General features: G+C 49.3%; 2 protein-coding genes across 2 annotated transcripts in view; both read right to left on the reverse strand.

Moving 5' to 3' along the window:
* Window positions 1-20,638, reverse strand: part of LOC139604493 (hydrocephalus-inducing protein-like) — a 96,610-nt gene that overhangs the window by 30,464 nt on the left and 45,508 nt on the right. The window contains exons 13-14 of the mRNA XM_071455646.1: window positions 13,169-13,379; window positions 12,506-12,587 (exon numbers count right to left, since the gene is read on the reverse strand). Coding sequence (XP_071311747.1) covers window positions 12,506-12,587; window positions 13,169-13,379 — 293 coding nt within the window. The remainder of the gene's footprint in view (window positions 1-12,505; window positions 12,588-13,168; window positions 13,380-20,638) is intronic.
* On the reverse strand, window positions 13,619-19,912 carry LOC139604458 (hydrocephalus-inducing protein homolog). Its single transcript, XM_071455612.1, has 8 exons — window positions 19,850-19,912; window positions 19,141-19,284; window positions 17,663-17,803; window positions 16,858-17,174; window positions 15,892-16,054; window positions 15,277-15,408; window positions 14,399-14,608; window positions 13,619-13,693 (listed from the first exon to the last, which is right to left on the reverse strand). Exons 1-8 carry the CDS (start codon window positions 19,910-19,912, stop codon window positions 13,619-13,621), a joined length of 1,245 nt encoding a protein of 414 aa, XP_071311713.1.

The raw sequence follows: 20,638 nt of genomic DNA on the forward strand, positions 1-20,638 counted from the left end.
TCACCATCTGAGCAGTCTGCAGCAAAGACATCAAATGATGATTTTGCCACTTGTGGAAACGAGAGGAGACCTGTCCGTGCCCTGCTGACATCCCTCCCTGGCCCCTTTTCCAAAGCACTTTCAGCTGTGCAGGCACAGGCACATCATTCACAAGGCTGAGCTTGAATCCCTCCTGTCTGGCTCCAGCATTGTGGCCAGGGCCAGTAGGGCAGTGCCTGGTGGGAAGGAAGGGCCAAGCAGGTCAGCACCAGCAGGATGGAGACAGAGCACCTGAACCAAGTCATCTGCATATTCAACAAGGCCAAAAAACCTGCTGGCTTCTGCCTGCACACAGCCATGAAGTTGTCATGTTCCAGGGGCGAATGTGCTACCTGAAAGCAAAGCATCAAATTGTCCTGGGGGAAGGAAAAAATTCCCTTCTAGCAGATGAGGTTTGGGTAGGGACGTTGTGGAGATAGAGTCATGCAGGCAGAGCAGCAAGAGAGGAGACCAAACCACTGTGGCCTTCCTGGGAATAAAAGTAAACCTGAAAAGCAAAAGAAGGAACACAGCAAGACAATCCCTAAAACAAGGAGATGGCAAAGAGAATTTAAACGGGCAGTAAAGCAGCAAGGAGGAATCATAAAACCATGAGAGCATTCAGCTTGCCAAAAGTGATGGAAACACAGACAGGCTGTGCCTATTGACTCTGGGCTTCAAAGGCATTTTCTGCCTGGAGAAACATGACCAGCACTGAGTGACAGTGTGGTTCCAGTATGCAAAGCCAATCTTGGCTCTCCAGGGCTTCTTGCTGCCTGTGCAGGCAAGCTGGGCTGCTGGGCATTCCTGCCTGCAGCCAGCAGGCCAGGTGCTGCCCTCTGGGATTCACAGACACAGCACACATGCATTTTCTAGCACACAGATATCATCAACCCCTGAGCACCAAAATGCTCTCAGAAAGTCTAAACCAGATGATTTGGACTCCCTCCTGTCTCTTCCCACCAGCCCACTCTTGGCACAAGGCTCATTTGAGAAATGTTTCCCTGACGGAAATTCCAATGGTCTCTGTTTTCCTCTTTACACTAGAACACAACTGGTGACATTTTTCAACTTTTTCCCTCTCAACTCTCTTGGGAAACTGCAAAACAATCACAAGTGAAGGTGAAAACCTCCAGGAGCGTTGGATGTGCTGTGGTTCTTCAAAGGGAAAGCAGAGCACCGTGTTGCTTTTGGAAAAGCTGAGCAGAGCTGAATGAAACTTAGCAGGAGCCTGAAGTGGCACCTAAAGGCCTCCCACTGCTTCTGCTCCATCACTCTGATTGCAGGGCTCTTTCAGAACACATTTCCTGCAGTGTCAATGCCATGAATGAGAAGTGATTCCAGCATAAAGTGGAGAAGACTCAGCCCCTGAGCTGACTGTGAGCTGCACAAAGGGAGCCAAACAGTCTGAGAGAGGCAGAGATTCCTACCAGGAGCCAAGATTAACCAAGGAAACCCAGGATGTGGTATAGCTCAAGGCAAAGCACGAGAGCAGGTAAGAACTGTACAGGCTCAACATTCCTACCAATCCAGAGCTTTCAAGAGCAGGAAACTCCTTTGGCATGGATACCATCAATGCATGGCCAAAATTAGGAGACAGTTCCCAGCACAGGAAGATTTCCACAACTTGCAGAACAAAGGTGCTGAGACATTTTCTTCTGGATGTGCTGCAGCAGATAACTTGCTTTGCTGTACACTGGGGGAATGACAGCACTCTCCTCTTCCAGCACAGTGTTAAAGCTCCAGGTGCCAGCACTTACCTTGTCCTTATTCATGAGAGACAGCACCATTTCAGAGACCTCATGAGCAACGACGTTCTGAAATACCAGCTCTCGTGGGGAAACCCCAAACACGCTCCGTTTCGGGGGAGCTGGTGACAGCTGGAGAGGCGAGAGAGCAGGGAGAGGTTCAGCTGCTGGGAGGAAAGTTCATGAAGGATCCCTTACACTGATCCCCAGTGAAGCACAGACTCTGGGTGAGCATGTGTGCCCAGGACACACTGGGCAAACTCTGGCTCACCCACCTCTGCTCTGAGCTGATCAAGAACTGCTTGATCAGCTTAGAGCAGGCTCAAGCCAAGTTGCTCTTTTGATTTCTCCAGCTTTCCTTCTCCAGAATGCCAGGCAGCACGTTCCTTAAGCACAGCCCTGTGCCCACTGGAGCACTGACTGAGCACTCATGGAGTAAGTAAGACCCACCAATTTACATCAGATTCAATTTTGGGATGTCCTTTACTCTGAGACAGGGAAACTGAGGCCCACACGGCCCACACAACTGCAAATACCTGTTTTGAACTAGAACTTAAGCATCAGTAAGAAGAGAACAGTACTAGAGGAGGTGTGAGAGATGAGGTGGTATTTGGCTGAAGCCAAAAGGTTTTTAAGTGAAAGAATGGAATTTGTTGGTACTATGTGTTGTTTGTAGTTTGGATTTGTTCAGGTTGGTGTGTTGGGTGTTGCTGTGAGTTGGCAGCACCAACTGGCTGAAGACCTGACCAAAAGGAAGGAGGATGAGAGGAGAGGGGACAGAAAAGTTGGTGGCCAGAGAGAATGGAAGTTCTTGAGTACCCCTCCGGGGAAAAGGGGCCAGGGACTGTCCCAGCTGGGTACAAAGGGGATACAAAGATTGCTTTTTTCTTGGAGGGTGTGTTTGCTCCTTTTCGGGGGCAGGCAGACACACGCCTCTGTGTGTGGTTGCTAATAAACAGTTTTCTTTTGCTTGGATGATTTTGTCCCCTTTCATTGCATTTAAAAGTTACTGCCTTTCTAACAGAGGTAAAGGCAAAAACAAAGTCAGGAAGTCAGGTAAAGGCAAAAATGAAGTCAGGAAAAAGACAAGTGAATGAGGATAGAAGACAAGTGAATGACAATGCTGAATGAGGATAAGCTTCAATTATTTTCTCAGCGACTTGGGTAAGAGTAGAGTTGGTATCTCCTTTTTCCATTAGCTTTAAATGGGTGCTTTCTTGTCATTATTGCCATCTTCTTTAATACCATTGCAGAGGCATGTCTGGAAAGACACAACAACAGCAAATGCTTCTGGACCAGAGACATTGCTTTAAGAAGGCTCTGCCCTGCTTTGTCTGCCTTCTCCAGTCACACTGTTGTTACACCAGAGACACAAGCAGGTCTTGTGTGTGACTCCATGAGGAGACACAGTCTGCTGAAGGGAGTGGCTGCAGCACACTGTGCCTTAGTTGTGCCTTTCCCTGAGGTGTTCCCAAGGCCCCTCTCCAGGGCAATCCTTAACCTGGATTGTGTTCCGTGTCGCTTGCTGCCAATTTCCTGCTCAACAGCCCACCTCGGTCACCTACCCCTTTGGACTGTGCTTTCTACTGAGCCAGTCCTGCCAGAAAAGCAGCTTTAAACACAACTCTAAGTAGGCACTGATCCAGATAAAGCACATCCATTCCCTTCTGCCCAGGGCCAGTCCCCTGTACATCTGGCAGCCTGCAAAATCTAACACCCCCTCAGGGTCCCAACACATTGTTCCAGCCCAAAGCAGTAATGCAATTTGTTTTGCTAAAGCTGAAGTCATTCCTGCAGGTCCTCGGCCTCAAAGGCCAACGCTGCCACTGTGGAGGGAATGCTGTGACCCCAAGCATTTGATGGTGACCACACCAAAGCAAGAGGTGGCTCCTTCAGCAGGAGAATGGCAAATGGCAATTTGGTGCCTTTGTGTCCTCAGCCTTCCCCCCCTGGTTTTAGCAATGGCAGCTACACTCCAGCACAGCCCAGCAGCTTCAGCAGAGGTCATTTGTGTTGGCTTAGTGCAGATCAGGACTCCCAGTCCACCACTCCCAGCAGTTTGCAATGACAACAGGACCTGGACACTGAGGTCTTTTGCTGGAGGCGAGCCTGTCACAAGCACTCACCCTCTTCAAACTTCATGTTAAACAGAAAGGAAAAGAGCGGGAAAAGGCTACCTTTGGACGAGTCTCACTCATGTCGAAACATGGGCCAATTCTGGGCAGAAAACTCCCCCCAGTGCTGGCCTCCTGCTTTGAGTTGACAAACTTCTCCCTCTGGAACTTAGAGGGAAGCAGCTGAAATGCAAAAACAAAAAAACAACAAAAAAACAAACAAAAACAAAAAAAAACCAAACAGCAAGAATGTCAGAGATGTGCTTGCTCAGAAAGGCTTTCCTTGAACAAGTGGCACTGATGAATAATTTGTGATCACAGCCACTAGGACAGTTCTGGAAACCCTGGAAGTTGCCTGCTGAAATACTTAGCACCAATAAATTAATAATACAGAGTGCAATAGACATACTCCAGCCACATGGCTCTGTCCCATGAGTCTCTCTGTGATTGGATGGGACATGTTTGGGGATTTCTGCTCTTTGGGCATTTGTTTCCTCTTACATTTCACTGGATTGAGGCAGTGACCTTTCCAGAGAGTGGGGAGGAGCTCTCAGAACTGCCTGAACTCCACCCCTGCACAACACTCAAAACTCCCAGGCAGGAGATAGCACTGCTGGCTGAGTCCAAGGGAAGCAAGCAAGACAAGCTGCACCAAGAGTGAGGTGCACAGGAATGTGTCCAAGTTTTAGCTCTCTCTGTTACTTAGCATTGGTTTTCTCTGTCTGGGCTGACAGAGCCCTCGAGAGAAGAAAACAGAGGGATGTCCTTGGCAGAGCCTCAGCAGTGGGGCATCTTCAGTCAAGTGAGCTGCAGACAGCAAGGGACCTTTGTGGCCCTGGCTCCAGTGCTGCCTGCAGGGCTGCATCTGTGCCCACCCAGGAGCTGGGAGAGAACAGCTGCTTTGGAAGCTCTTCCAGCTGGGACCAGCCGTGGCTCTCAAGGCTTGGGGCAGAGTTTGAGCTTTCCCCCTCACATGCCCAGGTGCCCAAGGGCAGCTTGGCCAGAGCAGCACAGGTGAGTGCCCAGCCTGACAGAAGGAATTGCTGTGGCAAAGGGGAAGGAAAGAAGCCCATGCTGAGGGCTTCAGCTGTACATTGGTTTCACTTGGCTCTGCTGGCACAGCCAGGCAAGGCGCTGGGCTGTCCCTGACACATCCCACAGTGTTCCCTACTGCACCAGGACAGCCCCAGCAACAGGAGCATGGCACAGAGGGCTGGGGAGGGGCTCTGCAGCTTCAGAGCACTGCTGGACAACAGGGGCAGGGAGAGCAGGGACACCAGGGCAGTTTCCAGCCTTAACACAGCCCCAGGGGCTACTCACAGTATTAGGCTTAAGTCCTTCCCTAAGCAAAAGTCGAGGTGTTGGTGTCCTTCCTGGGAATCCAGATGCCATTGTGAAGTGATGATGTCACAGATGAGTGACAGTCCCTCAACAGAACTGGAAGGAACAACAATGGAACTCTGAAAATCCAGAACCCAGTTCATGGCAGACTCAAGGGATATACTGGTGCTAAAGATTTTCTATGATTTGAAACTAGCTATGTGCTTGTTTGGCATAAGCAGCTAGTATTGTTAGGCCTCTAGTTGGACTTTATTTGAACTACATGGTTACCTTGTGCAATTCAAAGATGGATCATACTGAAACCTGGAGCTAAAATGCTCAACATTAAAAATACTTAGAACAATCAAAGCTGTAGCTTAAATATTATTTAAAAACAGCTTGAGTGGACCTCCTCTTCTTAAGGCTAAACAACCCCTGCTCTCTCAGCTGCTCCTCACAGGACTTGAGAGAGACTGGAGTGTTATGGTTAATGGCTTAAATATTGCTATAAAGAAATTTTTGCCCATTGTGACAAAACTGTATAGAGAAGCTGAGACCCCCAAGCCCACCCTTCCCTGAAAATGCCTCCTGACTGGAACTTGGCACTGTGAGTTAAGCTGCCTAAGGGAACTTGAGACAAGATAAAGCTGACACTAGCATCCCATTAGCTCAGGTCTGGGGAGAAGTGAACAAGGCTGAGGGAGAAAAATACATCCCCACTAAAGCCAGACCCAGCAGCTGTGCTGAAAACCAGCTCTGTCTGCCTTCAGGCTGGGGAAGTCATAGCCACAGACTCGTCTGCTGAGGCCAGGTTTGCACTCAAACCTCCCATCAACAGAGGGGGGAGGAGGAAATTCTGGGCGTGTGGCACAACCTCTGCTAAGGGGCAGTGGACACCCATCCTCCCTCAGGCAAACTGGCTCAGCTCTAAAAGCCCCCAGCCCCAGAAGGCCACATCCAGGGGACCTTCCCATGAGGGGCAGCTGAGGGGGTGTCATAACCCATCAAAGACCTCCAAAGTGCCCCCAGAGCCATTCCTGAGGCCTTGCACCAGACGACTGCAGGGCATGCAAAGTAACACAACAGATCTGAAAAGCCACAACCCAATTCAGGGCAGACTCAAAGGATATCCTAGTGCTAAAGATTTTATATTATTTGAGAGTAGCAAGAGACAGAGCCAAACTTGCTCCAGCCCAGGGAGCTACCTGGGCAGTGCCACCTTGCCCAAATCTGCATTAATCCTTTGGAGTCTTCCATTTTGTGAGGCCTCACCACAGAGAAGACCAGAAGAGGATTGAATGGGATGGGATCCATGGAATGGTGATATTTTCTACTAAATCTCTCTCTGTCGCTCTCTTTCTTCCCCCCTTCCCAGCTCCCACCCTCCCCCCTCCTTTTGCTATTTCTTTCTCCCTCTCTCTTCCTTACATTTACTGTTCCATAAAATCCAAACTATTGACTTTGGCACATGGTCATGTTTTATTAAGGCATCTCCTTAATAATTTTAATAACCAGATCATAACAACCCCCTGAAACTTGAACAGAACTCATTCACCTATAAGTAGTTTAAATAAATACTATAGGAAAAAATGGATAGACTAGTATATTTAGGAAATGTTGCATTTCTTCGGTGAGACAAAAAGCACCATCAGCAGACCATATATGGTTCATCCCCTCAGCTGTACATGCCACCAAACTGAAGACTGGCATTATCCCATCCTGTATTTCCCTCTGGCATTCTCTTTCAGAGCAGAGATGTGACAAAACCAGAAAGTACAACCTGAGTCAATCTTTACCTTCAAACGAAATTCAGGACTCCCTCGCAAAGACCAATGCTTTGTAAGTTCAGGACTCCCTCACAGAAACCAATGTTCTGTGAATTTAGGAGTCCCTCACAAAGACCAATGCTTTGTAAGTTCAGGACTCCCTCACAGAAACCAATGTTCTGTGAATTTAGGAGTCCCTAGCAAAAACCAATGTTTTGCGAGTTTCCGAGTTGCTCACAGAGACCAATTCTCCGCGAAATCACAGGACTCGTAGAGACCAATCTCTGCGAACCATTCGCTTGGCTAATGCCGAGTGCGAATGAGCAGCAGCGCCGGCTGCGGGCGCTGAGGCCACGGCGCCGTCACAGACGCTGAGGGCCCGGGCGCGGTTACCGGGCAACCGCGGCACCGAGCCTGGGGCCGGCCCGGCCCGGGCCGCGCTGCTTTGCAGAGGACATTGGCACTTTTGCTGCTGACTTGGCTTTAGTGCTTTCTGACGAGTCTTTCTGTATTTATGAAAGATTAAAATGTGGTGATAAAGGCACCTACGGCACTGCTCTTTGTATAGCACTAGGATGCTATCCTGGCTGGAGCCCCAGCAGGGGCTGAGGGAGCTGGGCAGGGGCTGAGCCTGGAGCAAAGGAGGCTCAGGAGGGCCCTTGTGGCTCTGCACAACTCCCTGCCAGGAGGGGACAGCCGGGGGGTCGGGCTGTGCTCCCAGGGACAGGGACAGGAGCAGAGGGAACGGCCTCAGGCTGCGCTCAGGCTGGGCACCAGCAGGAATTTCCCCATGGAAAGGCTGCTCAGGCCTTGGCAGGGGCTGCCCAGGGAGCTTGGCAGTGCCCATCCCTGCAGGTGTCCCAGGAAGGGCTGGAGGTGGCACTCAGGGCTCTGGGCTGGGGACAAGGTGGGCATCAGGCACAGCTGGGAATCCGTGGTCTCAGGGAGCTTTCCCAACCTTGATGATTTCATGAGTCTGTGATTCTATGAAGGGATGATTCAAAACAGATTTTAACTCCAAATATATCATACACAAATATTACAAAGGTCAAAATTCCCGTGAAAGAAATTTAAGATTATTCTTTAAGATTGAAATAATCATATGTCAATGTTGCATACAACATTGTTACGTACAATATTGTAAAGCCGTATAAAAGAAGAGCTTTGTTACCCTTGTAAAATTATGGCTCAGGCCTGCTGCTTCAGCTAAGTACAGCTAACAGCTAGCCTGACAAGTTCCTGTGAGAAAGGAGAAGAAAGAAGAAGAAAGACTTCTACCCACAGCTTCTATCCAGGAGACAAGAATGTAAACCTCGTTAGGGAGGAAAGGTTTTGACTAACGTGTACTTTAGCAACTACCAACCAATGAACCGAATTGCAGTAAATTACTAACCAATTAAAATGAAAGACAATGCCTTTAGAAAACCATCTAAATGTGAGCTGTGAAGAATAAAGATGGGCTGTTGTGCATGAAGATAGCGACATGTAAGGACAGCATTACATGAACTACCCTTGGGTTTAACATCTTCAGTGAAAAGTTAAACTGGACCTGTCTATTAGGAAAGGATTATTGGTTCAAATTTTCTTGTCCTTGAAGAGAATTCAAAAGTCTTTATAGATATATTACTGCTTATGTAAATACAAACACCTTCATGTTAACATGTAGAGATACATTCTGATTAACATTATTGACAGACCAATGGAAGAGGAAAACTAATCAGATTTTATAGGCTGACTTCTTCCCTCTAATACCTGGCCTTTCTGGCTGAGATGCCAGACTCATGACCATACTGCTTAATTCTTTTTCAGTTAAAGATGATGCAGAGTTGTGAGAAAAGCTGTGCCTCCAATGAGGCCTGGCCTTGTACACATCTCGTAAAAAAGATATTTCTGTGTTTGAAGTTTCTCAAAAGGCAGATCTTTGCCGTGGAAATGCAACTCTCAGTCAGTGACTGTGTTGGCAGAAGATGAAATAAAATGCAGCTTGTGCCTTTTCTGTGTTTATCTTTTTGTGTGCGGGTTTTAGAGTTTGTTTTGTGTTGCTGCCTTTGCCCTGCTCTTTTCCCCGCGGGTGTTTTGGGGGAGCAGAGGTGCAGCGGCCCCGGGGGCGCTGTGGCGGCCGAGCCAGGCGAGCCCAGAGCGGGCCGCATTCACGGCCGCAGGGCCCTGCTGGGATCCATGGATAATGAGAGGATTGGCCCGCGCAATGAAGGGATGACTATTGTGTGAATATTAAGAGAAGCTTTATTGATGTGTAGTTATGTCATTGCACTTTAAATGTCCTCTCTTCTCCCCATAGTTTCCCTTTTTGTAGGGCTTTCCCTCTGCCCTGTGGGCGGCACAGGCCCCTGCTCTGGCGCAGAGCTGCTTGATTACTTCTGTCTGATAGGAGGCAGGAGCCTTACCTACTGTGTTTGTGCGCCTTGAAAACGTGTTGCTATAGGGTTTTTTTAAGTTTATTTCGTTTTCTGACTAAATTCTGATTGTTTTATATAGTTTTACAGTTACTGGAGAGATTGAAAAGCGGTAAATGCAACGCCTTATTACCTATCAAATTTTAACATGGTCTGATATTTTTAACAAGAATGCTAACAAATTTGCCATATAAAATGATGCCAGATACAGTCACAAAAAGCTGTTGGGTTGTTCAGCAATATGCTAAATTGCACGTTATTATATTTATTTTTCAGTAACCCTGCACTTTAAAAAGTCGTACTGAATTTCTGTTTCCATGGAATTTGCAGTTCCCATGAGTTTTTCTCATAACTGATTTACTTAGAATTCCAATATGCTTTTTACAACTTTAATCCCTCCAGTAGACCATCATGCTGTTATTTCATTTATGGCTTATTCACCTTTCAGTTGTCTAACAGATAATAACCAGTGAAAACCTTCATGAGATAATACCCTCACAAGAGTGAGCTGTTTCAACATCAGAACATAGGAGCCTTTTTTAAATGAATGAAAAGGGGGAGATGTCATAGACAGGTAGAATAATAATAAAAGAAAGGCCTTATGAAATCAGGCCTTGTTCTGCAATATTAACAGCTGGCCTGTCATCTCTTCTAAGTGCAGAGAAGCAGTTACAAGTTCCCATGTGAAGCTATTTTGAGAATGAGAGTTTGTTAACAATCTGTTCTGAGGGTGAAAAACAAATGTACCTGCAACAACAAGGATTTGTCCCATGAGAATCAGTGCAGAGAACAAGTAAACAATACAATAGAGAGATTTGATGCACAAGTAAAATATATTTTATTAACCAATAGCGTAATTAGAAAGAAATCTATTAAATAAAGTTGGACACGAGGTCTGAAACTGTAGAAACTGAGTTGAGTGAATAAAGAATAATCTTTCCCTGCCTGAAAAAACTGAGTCCCAAGAAGGGGTAACCTCCCCATCAGCACAGATGATACCCAGTCATTGTGGAACATCATCATCTGACTGTCCCCTCTGTAACTTTGCTTTGCATCTCCAGCTGAGATGACTAAAGATTGCTTTGGTCTCTACATTTTTGTTCAGGTTTCTTCTTCACCTTCTCCTGAGGCTTATTGGTCTTCTGACCTTGGTTTCCAGCTGCATGCTGGAACTTGTTTCCCTTCTGGATCACAGGTATCTGCACAGTACCCTGAACTCTGTTCCAGTAGGAGAAATTCTGCTGCAATGACTCATAGATCTGAAACCTCTGGATCAAGTTCTCCATCTCAGCTGCGTCCTCTGGGATTTCAGTTTCTCCCTTCTTTGGGGCTTTGGTTCTCCCCTTCTTTTGGGCTTTGGTTCCCCCCTTCTCTGGGGCTTTGGTTTCATCCTTCTTTGAGGTTTTGGGTTCCCCCTTCTCTGGGGCTTTTGCTTCCCCCTTCTTTGGAGCTTTGGTTTCCTTCTCTGGGAATTTCGTTGCCTTTCTCTCTGGGGATTTAGTTTCCTTTTCTGGAGGTTTGTTTTTCTTCTCTGGGGGTTCGGTTGCCTTCTTTAGGATTTTCGTCTCCTTCTTCTCTGGGGGTTTGGTTTCCTTCTTTTCTGGAGGTTTGTTTTTCTTCTCTGGGATCATGGTTTCCTTCCTCTCTGGAGCCTTGGTTTCCTTCCCCTCTGGAGCCTTGGTTTCCTTCTTCTCTGGGGGTTTGGTTTTCCCCTTCTCTGCTTTTGGAGGTTGCTTCCCCACAGAGACACCCTTCTTGTCCTTCTTCCGCTTCTCTTCCTCCTTCCGCCTTTCTTCCTCCTTCCGCCTCTCTTCCTCCTCTAAGGCTTTTGCCTCCTCCTCACGCTTTTGAGCCAGCTGCTTCAGCTCCCTTCAGCAAACAAAACAGAAAAAATCGCTGAGAGTCCCCACCAGAAACTTGGGCTCAGCAGTCCTGGCCGGCCCTGCACTTCATTCCTTGACCCTGAGGCCAGGCAGAACCACGAGACCATTTCCGTGAATTTTTCTCAACCCACAGAGGTTGGGAACATCCCGAGTGATGCCATTGGTGCAAGGGGACCTCCAGGACCAGCCAAACCTGAACCTTGCCATCATAAGGTCTTGGCTGTGCAAGCTCCCTCTTAAGGCACAGCCAGACACCTCCAGCCCACTGCCAAAGGCTGATCCAGCAGCTCTCTGTGCTGATGCCTGAAAATGCTCTTTGTCTCTTGATTTCCCAGTTTAAAGCAGATCACAGATTGCTGACATCTGCTTATCTCTCCTACAATTCTCACTCAGCTCATTCAGCACCCCTCAGGGCACAGCCTGCTCCTTCATGAGAATAATCCTATCAGTCAGAAAGCAAAGGCTGCAGGAACTCCTCTCCTGCAAGACAGGCTCTTGTCAGCCAGATTTCCTGCAGGAACCCAGCTGTGAGCAAGCAAACCGGTGCTCTCTGCCATGAAAGCCATCTGAAACAGCCTCATCTGTCTCCTGCCCATGAAACCAACTTCAGCCTGGGCTGAAGGAAGTGCTGATACACAGACTTGCTTTAACCAGCCTCCACTCTCAGCTCCACACTTTGCCTGTGTGTCCTGAGCTGGGCTGCCTTGCTGGAGCTGAGCTTCTCCTGGGCTGGCCTACTGCTGCAGCTGAAGGGGAGCCTAAAGGACGTGAGCTTCTGTGGGTGGTGTCCCACCAGAAGGAGAAGCCTGGCAGATCAGCATTGCAAGGACTTGCAATGCTGTGGCAGGAGCAGGACCCAAACCAAGCTTTGCTCTGTGCCCCACACCTGCCCATACCACAATCCCACTGTTTTGGTGAAGGGAGATGATCAAGAAGGTGCAACTCAACACCATGGACCTAAAGACACCTCTAGAGGCAGTGCCAAGGCAAGCCCAGAGCCCAGCTCCCTGCAGGCAGCATCTAAGCCAGGAGGGCTCAGCACTCCAATAGAGAAGAAGATCTTCTGTCTCAACAGAAGAAGGTCCTTCCTCTCTTGGGAGCCAGGGAGCTCAGAATGGCCATCCCTGTGCTGCTTCTGGCCTTTGCTATCCAGCACCTCTGAGCTCAGAGTCCTTGGAGCAGGGAAGCCCTCCAGGGACAATAACCCATGGAACAGCAGGAACCCATGGAAGCCTTACTCACTTTTTCCTCCGTATGAGCTTCCTTTCCAGTGCTATTTTATCCACTTCTGCTTTCCTCTGCAGAGCTTTCTCTCGCTGCAGTTCTTTAGCACAAAGAGGAGAAACCATGAGTGACTGCAAGCTGACCTGGGTGCTCTGGGTCAGCTGCAAGGATTCACAGCTTTTCCTGACCCAGCCTATCATCCCAGGAGATATTGGGGAGCTTGTATCCCCCCCCAGAATTCAGACAATCCCCCAAGCTATGGCCGGGCAGTAAAGTCCCCATGCCCTCGGATCCCAGGAAAGGAGACTCGGTGAAAGCAAGATGAGATTGTTCTTTTGTTGCTAGGAAGGTGCAAATATAAAAGAGCCAGTGATATTAGATCTGGTCCTATTGGCTGAAAAACTCATCCAGCCCTAGTCTTTGTGGCTAAGGGACACAAGGAAATATCCTGATTATTTCCCCAGTCTATGGCAGGCAGATAGGAGCTTGCTTTGGCTACACTCAGGGTTGGTAGAGGATGCCACAGCGCTTCAGCCAAGAGCTCCTCCACCAAGCTGGGGAACAGACAGCTGCTAAAAGAATGGGCTTTCCCTGGAGAGCAAGGTGACAGAGAGAGTTCAGGGTGTATGGGCTGGACCACAGGCAAAACAGACACCACCAAACCCTCACTGTTTTTCTGACCTGCTGCTGCCTTGCCCATGGCCTTGGCCTTGACCTCAGACTCAGCCCTGGCCTTGGCTTCTGCCATGGGCTTGAGCTCTGCCTGTTGAGCCTTTGGCCTCCTGTGTGCTTCGTGGTCCTGCAGCACCTCTGGAGGCAGTGTCTCACCCATGGCACGTGGAGGCATAACAAAGCTCTTTTGGTACTCAGACCCCACTGCCATCCGCAGGATCTGTATGTGGAGGGAAGAGAAACCATACGCAAGATTCCTTTTCTTGCCTTTCATCACACAGACTCAATCAACCCATTTTCTGTCTCCTCCCTTCCTCCCAATAACACCAACTATTTAGTTTAGGTCCTCCCACAGCATGTCAGCAGAGCTGGCTTTGCCCTGGGGATTGCCTCCATCTCCCTGGCACAAGCCTGGGAATGCTGGAGTGCTGTGAAGCTTGGGCAGCGTGTACATGGGGACTAGACCTGCCTTCTCACCTTCTCCTCCTCAAGGTACTGCTCATCAAAATCCAGTGAGTGAGACTCACAGGGTACCTGCACAGCACCAGGCAGCTCTGGCAGCACACAGAGCTGTGGTAACAACCATGTGAGGGCCAGCAATAAATGAACCAGGGCACACAGGCCCTCTGCCCTCTGAGGGGTCACCCACAGCCAGGAGAAACAGAGACAGCACTGAGGCATTCCAGGAGAAAAGGCACCTGCATGCAAGTATTGGCAAGCAACATAGATGCAACAAGGGATTCACCCAGGGCAACACAGACAGGGCCAGCAGCTGGAAATATCTGTGGGCTTTTGACTGGAAAAGAGTGAAGTGGGGATTATTCTGGGACAGTCTCTCCAACGGTAGTGACTGGAAGCCCAACTTCTTCCCTTGATTATTGTGTGGATTAAGCAAGAGCTTTAGACAAGAGCATCTCCTTGGAGGTCAGGCTTTAGGTGTGGATCAGCAGAGAGATGTCTCAGGGACACACCCCTCAGAGCACCCCCACTGGGACCCTGCCTGCCCCAGAGGCAGTGTTAGGTACCCTGAAAAAGAGGCATTCCCAGCATTGTGGAGAGGGTTGGAGATGGCCATTTTAGAGCAGCTTGGATGCCAGATGTGTCCCTCAAAGGTTGGGCTTCCAAGCCCCAGAGCCAACAAAGGGGCTGGGAAGGGAAGGGAGCCCTGGAGCGAGGTGGGCAGGAACCTGCTGGCCGTGGTGCCAAGGCAAGGAGCTGTGCCAGGGATGTGTGTGGTACCTGTAAGCCACAGTTGATCTCCTGGGGCCTCACGGAGTAGCGGACACGTGAGATCTCCCCGGTCACCAGCACCTCGTAGGTGGGGCCTCCCTCCACGTGGCACAGCGCCGTGACATCGGAGATGGTGTTGAGGTGGCCAGAGTAGGTGAAGGAGACCTGCTGGCTCTCACCTGGCTGCAGCACACCTGACATTGGCAGGATACTGAAAGCCTGGATGGAAGACAGGAGAGATTGAGCTGTTGAGCATGGCAATGGATGCAGAAGAGCATCTTGGAGCAAAGTGCAGCTGTACCTGGAGGGGCCTATTCCCCAAACACTGCCAGAATCACCCTCATCTCATCCTGCATCCATGCCACTGACCAGTGCAGGGACCATGGGGAAAATCTTCTCCCACACTCACAGATCAATGCATTAATTAGTACATTACGTGAAAGTGAACTGGGATGTCTCCTGGCAGTAGAAATTCTCTCTGATGCACAACTTGCCTTTAAAAAGCATTTCTTACTGCTTTTAGAAAAGGAGGAGGCTCAGAGTGAGAGCTCTCGGAGCTGAGCGAAGGACTCCAGCCCAGCTCATCTGACTCCTGAGGCTCTTCCCCTCTCTCTGATTTTAATGCTGCTTTCTCAAGGTGCTACAGCAAAAGCTCCTGCAAAAGTTTCCTATGGACCACCTGAGGAGTTCCAGGGGGAGCAGTGCCCTCCATAGGTGCTGCAAAGTGTCCTTGGGCAGCCCTACAACGTGTCCTGCATGGCCTCTCCAACTACCAGTTCCTTCAGCAGCACTTTGTGATGGGCCTGCAGAGATGGGAGGCCCCTCTGTGGCCAATGCTGAGGCCCACCAGTGGCACTGGGAGCTCCAGCCCTGCTTGCCACACTGACAATGTGCAAGTGAGACAGATTCCCTCCTGCCTTCTCTGCTTCGAGGGAAGGCTGCGGTTCGTCCACGGAGCTGCTGATTCCCTCAAACCCTACTTGGAGGCGGGGGAATTCAGGAAGTTGATCTGATTGCACCTGAAAAAGAAGCCATTTTCTATGCTGGGAGGAAGAGACAGCCACTTTGCAAAGTCTCCGTTTGTAAGACAGCTCCAGGGCCAGCAGTGCAATAGCAGCTCTGGGTGAAAGCAGAGCCCTGCAAACAGGGAGTCTGGCTGCCTTGGGAAGAGGCTCCATGGAGATCAGGACTCATCCCAGCTTGCTCTGGGAAGGAAGCTGGAGGCCTTACCATGATGATGCAGATAAAAGCCTCATCTTTCATTGTGAAGGCAAAAAATCCCACACTCAGCACAGGTCTGTAGGACCTGAGTGAGCTTCTCCAAGGAAAACTCTCCTATTTCTCCCTCCCACACAGCCCATGTCCAGCCACTGGCCCTGCTGCCCAGCCCACTGTCAGGGCACAGGACAGCAGGGCAGCAAAAAGGGAGGTCAGCACAAGCATGACTTGGTGGTGGCAGGCTGGGGAGGCAACACAAGCAGCAGATGTACAAGAAAATCTACCTTGTCTCTTAAAGACTGGGTAAAATCATCCACTTCTTTCAGCATTCTGGCTGCCTGCTCCTGTCTCATCTTGAAGTGTCTCCATCGAGATGCTGGGGACTCCAAACTGGTATTCTTCCCTTTTGGTGGTTGGGGTTTGAATTTAGGTGGGCAAAGCTCATCTCTGGAAAATAAGAGAACTATTGTGAAAAATGCCAATCACTTGTTTTCAAAATTTTAAAAGTTTAATAGTAATCAAATGGTTATAAAAATAGTAATACAATTAGAGTAAAAATAATTTGGACAATTTGAATTAGGACAACAAATGGGACAACAAATACAAAGAGTTACGGACGTCCGGGTACCTTTTTCTGGGCAGCACGAGCCCGAAAAAGGACCCCCACTAACAAAGGATTAACCCTTAAGAACAATAGCCCGTTGCATATTCATACACTTCATACAGGAGGCATCAATTCCATTCAAACACAGGATTCTGTCTGGTCTTCATCTACTTCTTCCTTCTAATCCTAACAGTGCCTTCGAGGCGGGAAGAAGTTCATTTCTTCTGATAAGAGAGCAATAAATTCTTTTCTCTGAAAGATTTAGCTGTCCTGTGGCTGCTATCTGGTTCGAGTGCCTCATTCCTTTCTAAAAAAAAACCCCACTGACATAGTTCTTCTTGTAACTACAAAAGTTACCTTTTAATTACAAGACTACAGGGACTAGGAGCCCTTCATCAAGGTGGACATGGTCTCAGGCCACAGAGGTCTGAGACAGCAGCTTTCACCCCAGCTTTCCTTCCCAGGGGAAACCACTGTGGGGGCTGTGCAGCACCAAAGTGGTGGAAAACCTATTCCCTGAGCATCCAGCCTGAGCACAGCTGCTCAGTGCCATTTGTCAGATGCCAGGCAAACAGCTTTGCTCTTGGCCAAGTACAAACAGGACACAGCAAGAAGAGCTTCAAGGGGAGGCCAAAGGTGCACATACCTAAACCTGGTCACCTCGCTGTCGGAACGGAATGACCAGCGGTACTGGACGGGCAGTGGGCTGCAGTTGGTCATCTCCAGGGAACGCACTTTTTTAGTGCCAGCCATGATGCAGCCAAACTCCACGGAGCTGGGCTGCATTTGGAGATTTGGGAAGTGAACTTCTCCCTGAAGGGTGATATGCTCCACAAAAGGATGGCCCCTGACCATGTCTATCTTCAGAACCTTCTCTTTTTTCCAGCTCTTCAAATCCAGTTCATAAGCTGGGTCAAACACGATGTAGAGATGACAGGTCTCCCCTACATCCACTCTCACAGGCTGCAAGGAGATGAGCAGTAATTAATCACCTGTGGGATGATGTCCCAAGGTCTGACAGCATGAAACAGTCAATGCTCCAAGTGACCCCAGCACGGGCTTCTCAGTTCATGGTTCATCTCTCTCCAGCAGGGCTCTGGCTGCAGGCACCACAGTCCAGTCCAGGATCCCTCAGGCTCCCGTTTCTGTGCTCAGCCCCAGTACAAGGGGGTGGCTGCTGGAGAGCTGGCATGGCTTTCCAGGAGACACCTTCCCTGCATGGCTTGCCCAGACCCAGCTGCCTGCTCCCCTCTCCCTGTGCCTTAAAGCCAGGATGGATCTTCTCAATTCAGATAAGATTTTGATTCCTTCAGCAGCTTTGCTGATGCAGCTCAGGCCAGCCCACTGCTGATGCTACAGAATAAACTTCTTGACTCAAGGAGCTCCCAACAGAAAGGCACCACCACATCCCTCCTCTTCAGACCCCACTGGAGGAGGCCAGGGCTGCTCACCTGGCCACCTGGGAGGGGCTGCTGCTCCTTATCACAGACCAGGAATGGCTGCTCCAAGTGCAGCATGAGGTCCAGTGGCAGCAGGCAGGTGTTTTTTAAAGACAAAGGCTGGTACTGCAGTGTCAGGACATCGCTGGGTTTCTATGGAAACAGGAGACAAGGAAAAACAGCCTCAACTAGAAACAGACCTCCTTCTGCTTCTGCTGCAGCTCACATTTTTCAGCCTCACGAGTGCATACATTTCTATTTACTCTTTCTATTTGTTTCTACCCTTCCAGGAGGTATTTCTTGACAGCAGATGCTTTTCATGTTTAGAAACCACAGCATCCTCTGGAGGACAGGGAAAACTCCCAAGTACAGATGAGGGAATAGGCCCCTGAGAGGAGGTGGCTGCTTGACCCAAGATCTAAAGCAGAAAGTGAATCCAGGCCATTTGTCTCCACTTTTGTCTCTCTATTGGGCAGAACAGCACTAGAGGATCTTCACTCACATACAGTCATTTCTCACAACCTTCCTGGCTCTAGCAGCCTCAAAAAGCACTTTGTCTGCACCACGGGTCCTGCAGCCCCTGCTACAGGGACAAGGTGTCTGTGGTCTCAAAGCTCTGATCAGCCTGGGCTCTTCCTTCCTGTCTGAGCATTGTGCTGGGCTTCCTGCATGGTTTAGAGAAACCAGAGACTTTGGGAAACGACTTCTGCATGTACTGATACCAAACAGGTGCTGTGCCATAGTATGCAATAAATCAGTTTGGGTGTGTGGCATCGAGCAGAACCCAGGCAGAATCAGGGAGAGCTGAAAAGCTTCTCAATTACATCTGAACTGCCTGTTCCAGAAATTCTGTACTTCACTGGAAGCCTGGGAACCAGAGGAGAGGCCTGAAACTACAGAAACCAAATCATTAACCATCTTCTCTTTTTCAGACAACTTGCAGGAGGCAGAAAGATGATGCTGGAGTTGGGATCCAGAGACTAAAGGGCACCTGCTCTGCCTCAGTGTTATCATCACTGCAGTTGCAGGATGCCTGGGGGTCCTTTGAAGCAGAGGAGGCTTAGGGAAATGCACAGAGCTGATCCATATAGCTGTACCATCAAGCATCCATGCCAACAGCAGAGAAGCCAAAGAGACACAGGAGATGTTGGGTTTTTCCTTGTCAGCCTGAGGAATTCACAGGAATCTCCAGTTTTCCCAGCTTCCCTGCAGCATCAGTGTAGAGACATCACCGTGTCTTGGAGGGTCCTCAAAAGCCTCCCTTTACAGTGAGCACAGAAACTGGCATTTCTCTGGGGTGGCCACCATCTCCTTGGCACTGCAGCTGGAACTGCACTTTTACTTTGGGGAAGTCAAATACCAGTCTCATCTCTAAAAGCATCTTCACTCACTTTACAAAGTGCCTCAGGAAGGGTAAAGAGGGGCTTTAACACAAGCACACACCCCCCTCAGCCATGCTGTTAAAATGCCAGCATGCAATCCAGACTTACCTTCTCCACATAGAAAGAGAATTGTCTGGCTGATACTTCTATAGAGGGGTGAATGAACTGACAGGTAATGATTGTTTCCATTATCCTCTCCATCTTGGGGGATGTCCCAATGATGGCTTCACAGAACACATAATCCTGCACCTCCTGCAAGCAAGAGTCACTTGTCACCAGTGCGTAGTGGCAGGGCACCCTGCAAATGCCCTGCATTGGCTCTGCACCCACCACAGGCCCTATTCCTGCCACAGTTACAGTCCCTGCCCCCTTTTCTTCCTGTGCTCAATTGTCTGTAACACTGCACCCCAAAAGCACAAAAGGCACTTGTGAGAAACCCCCTCCCTTGACATGGCTTTTGTTTTACTCCGTGCTCACCCCAGATAAACCACTCGGCACTTGTTTAGTTCACTTTCTTTCTGGACTCCTAGTCTAAGTGTAACTTATTTCTCTGCCCTTCTTTGCTGACTCAGCATGCAACACTGCTTGCCCCAAAAGAGCAATATTTCCATCCACCCCTGCTTTGGGATCAGCACTGGGTTTTGCTAGCTGTGGAATCACAATAAAGTCTCAGCTGCTCTGATGGTGGCCAGCAAGGAAAGCAACTGGTGCTGCCACAGCAACGAGTAGCCTTAAATCAGTTTTGTGAAGGCCCCTGCTCATTTCCCCAGGCAAATGTCAAGGGCCTGTGGAACAAGCCCAGAGGAGGGGATCTCACCTGTGGCATGCGGGAGAAGCCTCGCAGCACCATGTCCTCAGACTGGCCTGGCTGCAGCTCCATTGACAGTGGCTCCAGCCCAAAGACGGGGCTGGCACGTTTGGGGCGCTGGGAATCATCCTTGGCCCTGGGGCTACTGAGGGTTGAGACACTCTGGCCCCCCTCCTCAGGTGGGCTGTAGCATTCCGCACTCCAGAAGAGCTGATGGTAACGGCGGCCCTTGTTTGTTACTTTGAACTGATGGATACAGGGCACGAGGCTGGAATAGAAGGCAGGATGGAAAAGAGTATGAGAGTAGCTATTTCCCTGGTCATCAGACTGCTCCCAGTGAGCAACCTGAGGTGTTAATTGCTTAGAGACTGTCTTCATTTCCAGCTCTTAATGTGGACCAGAAGTGGTGTCTGATAAGGTGCCCTTTTGATGTCATTATTGCAAAGAGAAATATGTTTATAATGGTAATGTAACATTTTCCAGGTGAGGCTAACAGGACATGGTGTTTTCCCCCAAAATGTTTGTTCTGGGGTGATTCATACTGTTGCTGCATTTTGTATTAATCTGTGCCCAAAGCTGAAACTGAATCTTTGAGATGCTGCCCTTGGGGACCTTGTGTGTGGGGGTAGGATTGCAGGCATTCCTAAAAGCCGGCTCAGAGGCAGTTTCTGGATGATCCCAGCAAGCTGGTAAAAATCATCTGCCTGCTCCAGGAGAGGAAACCAGGGGAGCAGAGCCTCTCTCGTTCGTATCAGCCTTGGCTCTGCACTGGTAGCCATTTGTAGAAATTTCATTTTG

This window comes from Agelaius tricolor, unplaced genomic scaffold (assembly GCF_023055355.1).
Source record: "Agelaius tricolor isolate 1412-34295 unplaced genomic scaffold, bAgeTri1.0.p SCAF_51, whole genome shotgun sequence".
NCBI lineage: Eukaryota > Metazoa > Chordata > Aves > Passeriformes > Icteridae > Agelaius > Agelaius tricolor.

Bases quoted from the DNA above. Each gene is read 5' to 3' on its own strand.
- LOC139604458 (XM_071455612.1), bottom strand. From the start codon at position 19,912: ATGGAGCTGCAGCCAGGCCAGTCTGAGGACATGGTGCTGCGAGGCTTC. The intron at 17,175-17,662 runs GTGAGCAGCCCT...ATCTCCTTGCAG, and splicing joins AGCCCCTCCCAGGTGGCCAG to CCTGTGAGAGTGGATGTAGG. The intron at 13,694-14,398 runs GTACCACACACA...GGTGCTGTGCAG, and splicing joins AGATCAACTGTGGCTTACAG to GTACCCTGTGAGTCTCACTC.